The sequence below is a fragment of the Rhinopithecus bieti genome, unplaced genomic scaffold (assembly GCF_001698545.2).
Source record: "Rhinopithecus bieti isolate Rb0 unplaced genomic scaffold, ASM169854v2 scaffold_4598, whole genome shotgun sequence".
NCBI lineage: Eukaryota > Metazoa > Chordata > Mammalia > Primates > Cercopithecidae > Rhinopithecus > Rhinopithecus bieti.
In genome coordinates, this window is record NW_016804402.1 from 230,139 (window position 1) to 241,248 (window position 11,110).

The 11,110-nt window shown below is 36.2% G+C and overlaps 1 protein-coding gene across 1 annotated transcript in view; it reads right to left on the reverse strand.

The window, feature by feature from the left end:
• LOC108526895 (ephrin type-A receptor 3-like) overlaps positions 1 to 2,868 on the reverse strand; it is a gene marked incomplete at its 3' end in the record, with an annotated part of 109,736 nt that extends 106,868 nt beyond the window's left edge. The window contains exon 1 of the mRNA XM_017867898.1: positions 2,556 to 2,868. Within this exon, the coding sequence (XP_017723387.1) occupies positions 2,556 to 2,643 (88 nt within the window). The remainder of the gene's footprint in view (positions 1 to 2,555) is intronic.
• Between the last annotated feature and the right edge of the window lie 8,242 nt (positions 2,869 to 11,110).

Below are 11,110 nucleotides of genomic sequence, written 5' to 3' on the forward strand. Positions count from 1 at the left end.
TCTCAAATTTAAAACAAATCACACAACTGCAAATGTCCTAGCAATTGAGTCAATGGCCTGGTTTTGTTCTCTTTTGGTTCTCTTATGCCTAACTTCATAACAGATCGAAGACTATATTCTAGTAAATATGTTCTAGTAAATTTCTCGTACCTTTTTTACAGCGTTGAAATATTTCAATCATAGTATTTTAAATACAGTCTAGTATTTCATATTTCAAATTTAAAATTATATCAGAAAACTACATTAATATTATTTTAAAATCACTCCTCTCATATATACATTTTCAAAGGAATTGCTTTTATTTAAATTACATTGTTAGAAAATTGCATGGAAATCTGGGCACATACTTGGCATTTTCACTTTTCATGTTATTCAACTCAACTGAGAGCCAAGCTATGGATGAATATTTAAAATCTCACTCAAGTATTATCTAAGTTAAATCATCTTAAATTTGTTTCAAAGCTTCCCTTCATAATCACAGGAAGGAAAAGAGACACTACCCATAGGACACAATCTGGAAAGAATAATCCCATGAACGACGGATAAACTTTTATCCAAGGAAATTAAATGTAATTATGTCAGCTTTCTGAATATATTTACCTTTCTATATACATATTGTTAATGTGTACCTGTCTCTATAATTATGCACATTATATCCCCAAACATACATGAGGTGAGGCTTAAAAGCAATTTGCATTTGATTAACTCTGTATCATTAAATTAATACTGATTAATTTTACGTAAGTGTGAAATAGTTTGGTGTCTTTTTTTTTCTCTTGCAGTTTACTTAAAGATTATGTTTTCCACAAAAATACTGACTAATTACCACATTCTTGTGCATAATTAATTCAGTAATATCCATTATCTACATAGTTCATAAATATTCTATCTGGAAAATACAATTTATCATGGCAATGTGGGAATTTTAACACTATTTTTCTAGTTATTGTCAATATTTTAATATCTGTGAAGGACAAAAAATTTTAAAACATTAATTTTAATTTATTGATATGTTACCTATTATACATGTTACCCATTATACAAATGAATACTCTTACCTTTCATTCAGGAAGAATGATTGACTCTTACTTTCAAATAAACATTTTAATTTGGGTTGTAAAAGAAAAAGTTGTTTGTGTGTAAGATCATTTTCTTGATTCTTATAATTTTAGAATTTTTATTTTCTTACTTAGAAAAAAGATTCAGAAAATTTAATGAAATCTGCCAAATTGATAAAGGCAGTCAGTAAGGAAGGAGATAAATTACTGCTCTATTAGCAGTGAAAGTAGGTCACCGAGTATCAGGCAGTTTTCACATTTAATAAAAAACTTTCTAAATGTTTTGTTTTTGCTTGTGTTTTTAAAATTAAGGTACACTCTACAATATACAACAGTATTGGCTTGACAATATATTTTCTAAGGAGTGATGTATGTAACATGACGTTTGCACATCACTTGCTCAGTATTGTTAACTTGCAAAATAAACTGCTATATGTTATTGTTGTAAGTTCAAAATCACTGAGAGGAAATTAATGTTGTAAGTGTGGCTTTAAACTAATCAATTATTTAGAGAAGTTTGTTTTAAGAGTTAGTGACTGCATTCACAAGTCATTAGGAATAGATCACAAAAGGTATATAGGAGAAAGAAATGTATGTATTAAGTACACAATCTTATAGAACACATTGGTGTCCTTAACATTAGATTTGCACTTTAACCCATTGAAAAGGAATTAATGCTCATTACGAGGATAATAAATAACACAACATCAAAGAAATGCCATTTGCTGCATATGAACATTCTCTATTAATCTACTATTCAGTTATTTACTGTATCTTCCCAGGAGCTATTCACTATTCATTAAATACATTCTCCTATTTGTATACAAGCCTTTAAACAAAGAGAATCCAACCTAAGCTTATTGTAATTCCTGCAAATATTACTTATGTTAATGTGGCATATGCTGCTCATTAGAACCTGTACCACAGTGCAAACCATTGCCTGGCGGGATACACACAACTTCAACACAGCCCTTGCAACATAAACACACACACGCACCTCCGCTTCGACAAACTGATTTCCCTTTAGTCCATTCATAAATGCCATGATCCCAAGTAGGAACAACCTGTCATTACCTTTAAACATACTAAAGAGTCTAGGAAAGGAAGGCTGAATTTTCTTTCAAACTTCTCGGAGTACCACATGGTCATAATTAGAAAATAAAATACTGCCTTGGCTATTTGGCAATTAACATCACTGGGTTGCAACGCTGGAGGATTTTCTTTCTTTATTTCTGTTCAAATTGGCAAACAAGGTAATTGCTCGAATTGGTATCAAATTAAAAACACATTTTCAAGGTTTAGACCATCTAAAATTATCTTCTGAAGTGTTTTAGAAGAGAGTTGGAAAAAAAAAAAAAGGCACATCTTTCGTTCACGCTCCGAGCAAACTGCTCTATTCGGAGGCACCTTCCCGACGTGCAAGGCTTCGGTGAGAACGTGCTTTGAAGAGCGTGAGCCCGCGGGGCAGGGCTCCGCGCGTCGCGGTACCTGGCTTACCTTCATTGGAAGGCGGCGGAATCAGTTCCCCGAAGCAGTTGAGAAAAGAGCAGCTGAGAAGGAGGAGGATGGAGAGGTGACAATCCATGTTGCTGGTGCAGAGGGCAGTGAGAGGAGCATATCTCCATGAAGCATGCCACTGATGTGAGGGGGAGCGCTCTGATTGCTGGAGAAGTTACCATGCTCCGCTCGCAAGCTGATGTCAAGTTTGACACTGGAGATAAGGAGGAGTCTGGCTGCCTTTCCGCGAACCCCGCTCGGGGACTTCCCTGGGTCCTAGTGCCGTCTTCAGCGGGCGCCAAAGCGGAGCGGGATGGCACGTTGCTGGCTCTGCAGCCCAGAGCTGCTCAGGAAGGAGACTGGGTGGGAGTGGGGGCTTCGCCCATGGGACAGGAAACACAGAAGTTGTGATGAGTCTGCGATGCTGAGGAAAATGCACCCTCTTTTGTGCTCCATGAAAAGTAGCTATTTTATTGTTTGCTATCCATGCTCTGTTGTTTAACTCACCGAAGAAATCAGAGGCTTGATAGGAGTGTCATATGGCAGTGTGAGTGCAAAAGGAACTGAAATGCGAGAGAAACGTGTGTTATTGAAAGAATAGCAGTCTTTCGTTAAAAAGTCAATCGTGTTTGTATAATTGAAAAAAATGATTATAGTTATTCCTTTACTGTGTTCAATGTGATCATAACTCTGTGAGTTCTTTGTGGTTCAGAAAGACACTAATACACAGCCTGGATCAGATGGTCTCTGTATTTCTACACCCAGTGGTATCGTGGTTTTTTATTAGATCTGGCACAGTGATTTTCAACGCGCATAGAGCATACTTTGTTTTTTTTTTTTTTTTTTTTTAAACAGGGAAGTAACCTTCATCATCTTAGGCACATGAGCAAGTCCAGCGCCAGCCTGAGGTCCACATTCTTTCCTCATTCTGTGCTGTAAAAGTAATACAGATCAAACCTAAATTTCTTAACAATACATATCTCCCTCCCTCACCGTCTCACATTAGGATCTCTGGGTTCTGCAAGAGAAACAGTACATAAGTCACAGTTGCTCCATTCAACTTTCAACCACTGATAATCTGGTAATATTGGGATATTCTTATTCTTTAACATTCCAAATCCCAAAGGCTAAATAATAATGTCCTTGTGCTTTCTCACTTATTTCACTCCATGATTATCAATGGTCTCTGTTATTTCCAATCCCATTGCTGAACAACCTATTGCAATCTATTTCAGCCAAATAATTTTGTAATTTATATTTTAATAACTAGTATCACTTATCTTTAAATAATCTCCCAGAAAATGGTTACTCGGATATCCTTCCACCCATCTATCTCTTCTTATACTAAAAAGAAAACAAGATTATTATAGTCCTCTCACAACTTCAGAAAACAAAGGTACGTTGATAATCTTAAGACCAGTGATCAGTTTTAGAGCTCTTGGTAATGAAATTTAAACGAAAGTTTGAAAAGGCCTTGCTAATAATATATTCAGTTCACAAACATGATGTTTTTAATTAGGGAACACTATGTTCACTTAAATTTAAGACAATGCTGCCAGATAACAGTTTGATGACTGAGGTGGGGAAGTGGGGTGGATAGAAGCAGCCAGGGGAAAAGAGAGGCCCCTCTCACTTTTCTGTGTGTGCCATGTAACTTTATGTCTCTAACTTCTTTCCACATTGTGTCACCAGAGGCTGTGCAATCCTCAAATGTGAAGTCTGTCAGAATTGAAAATAATAACAGATACTGCCCAGAGAACTTAGACAGCGGTGACTCCGGTGTTTTTTCAAAGTTCCAGCGCAACACTTACATTGTTCCAAAGCTAGATACACATTTTCTGAAATTTGAAAGCAACTAAAATCTTATTTGGAATCGACAATTTGAAAACATTTTGGAGAACCTGCCAATGTGCTGACACGCACATACATTGGCCCCCTCATGCCATTTCTCTTCTCACACTTGAAAACTTAAAAACTGCTTGTCACTGGGAAAAGAGGCATTCATGTTTCCAGAAAGCTATAGGAGTGGCAAAATGACTACAAAGAAATACCTGGCCTGAAAAATAGAATATAAATAGAATATAAATGATACAGAATCTCTAAATTGTCAACTCTCGAGTGAAAAGTAAAATGTTTCCATTATGTGGGCACCATTCTGGATAGATGGGGAAAAAGGAGTGATGCCAACAAGCAGAGAAGAGCAATGGATTTGGCCATAGCAGGAGTGGAAAGGATGAGGTGGGGGCAGCAGATTCAGGGAAGCCCTTATTAAGAAAGTGGTAATTGAGCTGCAGCTTGAAGGAAGGGTAGGAGTTCACTAGTAAGAAAATGGTTCAGAAGGCACTGCAGGCAGGCAAGGCCAGAGAGTGTCCAACTGAGCCAAAAAAGAAAGCATCTGGCATATATGGAATGTGCAGTATGTTAGAGTATTTGTGGTGGCTAAAAGGCCAGGATAGGAGGAGGTATGGATTGGAGACAAAATGTAGCGAATATTCTTCAAAGAACAGGTTGAAAACTGCAGAGATTTTGATGCCACATGTCAATGATTTTACAATATATTTTAGACTAAAGAGAGACATCAAAAGCATTTCAGCAAGTAGTAAATTGATCATGTCTCAGTCTGGGGACAAAATTTTACTGATAGCACAAAACAGGATGTCTCCACTTGGGTGTAATGCTTATTAAGAAGTGACGCCTTCTTCTCACCACAGACTTACTGGATCTAAAGGTTGGAACCCAGGAATCTGCAATTTCACAAACTTCTCAGGTAATCCTTGGGGTCCCGGGAGAACCACTGCTCAATGTGAAAGAGGGAATATTAGAGGTAGGCCAGTTAGACTTCAAGCTATTTTTCAAGTAAGACTAAAGTGATAAGGAACTGAACTAGGATCTCTCAGAAAGAAGAAAGGTAAAAGGGAAAATGAGAAGACCATTTTAGGTTAAACAAACAATACTCCCCCAAGGAAAACTGGATTTAGTACATAACTCAAGTTAGGAGTTAAAGAATAGTTCCCTAGGGGAGATGGCAATTGAGAGGAAACTAAAAAGGGGCATTTTAAAGAAAAGTGAAAAACAAGATTTCTGGAGGAAATGACAAATGCCTCTATGATTACAGTGTCGATTTCGAAATGGTGTCAGCGGGTATGGGAAAGAGGAGACACCGCCTAAGAAGGAGCAGGGTCATGAAGAGCTGTATGAGCTGCTCTAAAAAGCTTGGTGCTGAGGGGCAAGGCAGAAATAGTTCAATTTGCATTTTAGAAAGATCAGTTAGACATATTTAAGAAAGGAGGGAAAAATGAAAGTGAAAACCCCAATGAGAAGCCAAAAGACAAATTAGGAGCCCTTTGCGGTAGGATGGCCAGTATCACATAGAGATTACCAGTGGGGCTCTTGATTCAGAGCAATCTAGGTCACTGACCTGGCTCTGTCACTCTTAGTGAAACTCAGATAATAACAGATCCTATCTCATCAGAATGTTGTAAGGATCATATCGGATTTGGGATGGTACAGATAAAGTGTTAGCCTAGTGGTTGAGTTATTAAAAGCATTCAATACTGTTTTTTAAAAAAATCTTGATCCAAAAGGGAGATCTAGAGAGTGTGACACTGAGCAGGAACAGTAGAACTGAAACCAGGCGCGTGTAAGTGGGAGAACTGGCAACACTTCATAATAGATTGATTCTGACAAATTAGGCAGATGGTAGTGCCTAGAAGGCCTTTCAATTCCTGACTTGAATGAGGAGTTAGTGAGGAGTAAGAGAGGTTTGAAGAGAGAAAACAGACATGGAATGTAAAGGTTTCCGTTTTACATATGTCTAGTTGGAAAGACCTGAGGCAAAGCCAAGGGTAAACGAAATATTAGGAGAAATGGACCTAAATGGAGTTATTTCTTTGGAAATCATTAGTATATGAAAATAGGCTGGGAGTGGAGGCTCAGCCCTATAATCCCAGCACTTTGGGAGGCTGAGACTGGTGGATTGTTTGAGTCCACGAGTTCAAGACCAGCCTGAGCAACATGGAGAAACCCTTTCTCCACAAAGTCTAGCAAGGCATGGTAGCACATGCCTGGAGTCCCAGCTACTGGGGTGGCTGAGGTGGTAGGATCTCTTTAGCGCTGGAGGCAGAGGTTGCAGTGAGCCAAGATCGCACCACTGCACTCCAGCCTGGGTAACAGAGCGTTTTTAGGAAGATCAGTTGACTGGCCAGGGATGAAGTCCTAGCGTACACCTATATTTAAAAGGCAGGTAGAAATAAATAGCAAAGGACTAGAAAAAATAGCTTATTAGAAATCAAGCTTGTTAAAATTTTGAAAAATAATTCATTCTTAACTGTGGTGCATGCAAAAAAAAAAATCCAAAAGATGACTGAAAAGTCGCAATTGAATTTGACGACATTCTGGATCAGGCCTTCTCTGAATCTGCTGCCCTTACCTCTATTCTTCCCACTCCCATTGCAGCTAAATTTATTGTTCTCTGTTGACATCCCTCTTTTTCACATCGATCCAGAATGGTGCTCAGGTTATAGAAACTCTTTACTTACTGTTTGATGTATCTTAATCTGGAGAGCCTACTGTTTCAAGATCTTATATTGTTCACATTAATTCCCAGGCTCGGTTTTGCTTTGTGCTCATTTTGACGCTCTTGTAAGTTTCCTTCAAACATGAATGCCTCTTTCTGCAGGGAAGATTTTGATGGCTTTGGTGATGCTTTTGGTGCAGTAATGGAACCACAAGTTCAATTGAGATAAAGGAGGAAATGATAAGTGAGGATATAGAAATAGTACATATTCTATGCTTTCAAGAAGGTAAGCTTAGAAGAGAAGACAAGCCTGGAAAAGAGGCAAGTGAGATCCAATAAGACTATTATAAAATAGAAGAGGCTGATATGTTTCCTTCTGTGCTTAGCTGAGCAGTGATGCAATTAATTGACAAGAAATAAGATGGTTCAAATTTGGGAAGTAGAGAAAAACGGGAAAAATATCATTTTTTTTTTGTTTACAACCTGTTGAGATCTAAGTGCAATTAATAAAGTCAGTAGTTTGATATCAAATAAGAAACCCAGAAGGTGATAAACTGCAAGTTAGGAAATTGTTGGTAAATGATAGCAGTTTAATCCACGAGAGTAAATGTAGTTGCCCAGAAAGACTATGAACAATGAGGGAAAAAGAGAACCCAGAATACAATTCAGATTATTATTATTATTTTAAGACAGTCCCACTCTGTCACCTAGGATGGAGGGCAGTGGCATGATCCTGGCTCACTGCAGCCTCTACCTCCTGGGCTCAAGTGTTCCCTTCACCTCAGCCTCCCTAACTGGTACAACAGGAGTGTGCCGGCTTGCCTAATTAACTTTTGTATTTTTTGTAGAGGTGGGGTTTTGCAATTTTGTCCAAGCTGGTCTCAAACTCTTGGGCTCAAGCAATCCACAACCCTCGGCCTCCCAAAGTGCTGGGATTCCAGGCGTGACCCATCGCAACTAACCTTGATTTAGATTAAACAGAACATCCAAAAGGCAGAAAGAAACTGAATAATTATCTCAATAAACTGAATAGGAGTAAATATTGTAAAAGAAGGTAAAGAGAATGAGACAGAGAGGACAACAGAGATGAAAATTTCCAGAAGAGGACAATCAACTGAAACAGAGGTAAAGTTTGATCAAGACTAAAAACAGTCTTTCTAGTGAGTGGAAAGACCACAAGATTGGGAATTCCCTCCCAGAAAATTACGTTTAGAGCTGCAAAATATTTTAGAACCTATCATTTTATTGTTAGAGAAAGAGTCAAACATTAGTGACATCGTTATGTTCACAGGGTCAAAGGCAACAATAGAGAAAGTATCAAAAAAAGTTATTAAAAAAGTAGAAAAAATACCAATGGGAAACCCTATAGGAAATCTTTGGTGCCTAAGTATTTGAAGGTGATTAGAAGCATGGAATTATCTCAGAATCTAAGAAAGCTTCTTGAAGGACAGTGATTTTTTAGGACAATTACTAAATTTTGGCTTTGAAAATAGTCACAGCAGATTGCACAAATTAATTTGCTGTATTTTAACTGATGTCCACTGAATTAATATGTCTTAAACATGCAAGTGTATGCAATCAATATAAAATTAGCATGCCCAAATTAATTGAAAATGCTAATTATAAATTAGAAAGATTTAACCGAATTGTTATAAAGCTGTCCAAAAAAAAAAAAAAGGCAAAAAATAAAAAAATAAAATAAAAAAAAAAATAAAGACATCAACATGAGTTGCTGGTTAGGATAAACCAATGCTATTTAAAATATACTCTTACATTCAATTTTATAATTACTTCTGAAACATTTTTCCATTTTTAAAACAAATTTTACTACTATCACTACTTCCTACTCTTCTGTTTCTCTTGCCAAAAGGCAGTCAAAACAAGCCAAGAGTTCATCTTAACATCTAAGGAAAACATCCCAAGGCTCTGAGCTAACTCTGAGGAAGAGCATATGGGGCTTGAGATGGTGAGAAGTGACGGGAACGTTTTGGATGAGATAGGACTTAGATTGTAGTCCTTTTAAAACCCGTTTTTGAGAAATAATTATGAGTATACATACATATGTACATTCATCGTACACACACATGTGAAATATTGTATTCATCAGCAAGAAAGACCAGACACTATCCAATAGTATTTTCTTAGAGCAGGGTACATTAAAAGGCAGAATTTTATTTAGGAAATCTTGAGCAGGGCCTGAGATTCTGCATTTCCAACCAGCTCCGAGGTGATGATGTCTCTGCAAATGGCGACACTTTGCAGCAAAGTTCTAAAATACATCGGTAGATTTGGAAAATTAGTGTAAATACGTACAATATAGTCACATACAAACATTAAAATATTAAAATGTCAGACGTGGTAAAAAAAAAAAAAAAGGGAATACATGGCTCAATCAATTCAAACTCATCTCTCAGTAAACTTCAAGACTAACCTGCTGCTCCAGTCAACTATTTAGATAACACTACATCACTCTAAATCCCTTTCTTCTTTAAGGTATGTAGTCAAGACTACACCATCTTTCCCCTGTAGACTCTTATTTCACCTTTATCTAAATCACTCTTATAAGCATTTCATCATTTACTCATCTGCATTGTTAGTTAACTGTTTCAAGTGTATGAATTTCCTTCTCAGTATTTTAAGTTCTTTCACAACAAAATAAGTTACCTAACATAATCCAGAAAAGTGAAAACATTATTCAGCATTACTCAAGAGAGTAAAATAACCTACTTCATTTTGTTTCAGATATGTTAAATGGATGATAATATAGTGGGAGGATAATTTCTTGAGATATACATTAAAAGACCAAATTTCAGCTATCCAAGAAGATATACAGGGCTTAACATATGAGAATACCACTGTTAAACCCATGATTTAATAAAAAATGAATTTTCTGTTTGCAAATATTAAGAAATTTATCTAAAGATGAAAAACTAATGTCCTGTTATTTATCAATTAGTTTTAAATATAAAATGACATTTTCATTCCTTAATGTATTGTTATATGGTTCAGAAAAACAAGTAATAGCAATATGGCCTATTGATTGAAGGGAATTTTTAAAAGGATGTCATAACAGATGCTATCTTTATGACTCAGATGAAAGTAAGAGGACATCCAAAATAGTTTTCTACATAAAGCAAAAGGTGATAAAGGATTATTAAATACTCTGTAGAAATATATTTTGAGAACATGTGACTTCAATTTTGTTTCTGAACTATCTAACAAGCTTGAACATAACATAGAATTACTCAATACAGAAAAATTAACTGATTATGTACTTGTCTAACCAAAGTCATCAGTTCAGCGGGGAACTGGAAAAATAATCCATATTAAATCATAGAGATCTTATATTCAACAATGTCAAACATTTGTGATTTTTCACGGATGCTCTGGTTTCCACAAGTGTCCAAATAACCTCACCTGCTTTTCCAATTTGTCTCCTGGACTATGCTGTGGGTCAGTGATCCCTATTATGTCACATCAATACAGTGGTTAAATAATGATAAATAATTTAAAGTGTGTCAGGTAGTCCACATCTTAATGTCAATCATCTTTATCCATGCAATATTTCCCCTGTTAAATGGAAGCTGTTTCCATTTCCAATTCTGGGTTTTTTACTATCCAATTTTTTTTTTTTTTTTTTTTTTTTTTACACACAAAATTACAGAGATGACTGAAACTCAGAATTAACTCACTTTGAAAAATAAATCAAAGTCAGGGAGATTGCACTTAAAATGCTTAAAAATAATTACAAATATAGTGATACAGTTTTCTAAAATATGAGTAGGTCCTCCTTCGATTTTTAATTATCGCAATGAATGATGCAAAATTTTCATTTTATATTCTTATTTAAGATGCATTTATCTTGCAATTTCTATGATTTAATTAATTTAAGCATCTCAAATATTCAGTAATTTTTTTTTTGAAACATAGGCACAAGTAAAGCCTCAACTAAAAACTTGGACGTTTTTCAATTCCCCTTAGAGTAAATAAGGTGGAATACATTTACAAGTCCACATGCAGGAAGCCTGTCTGTTGGATG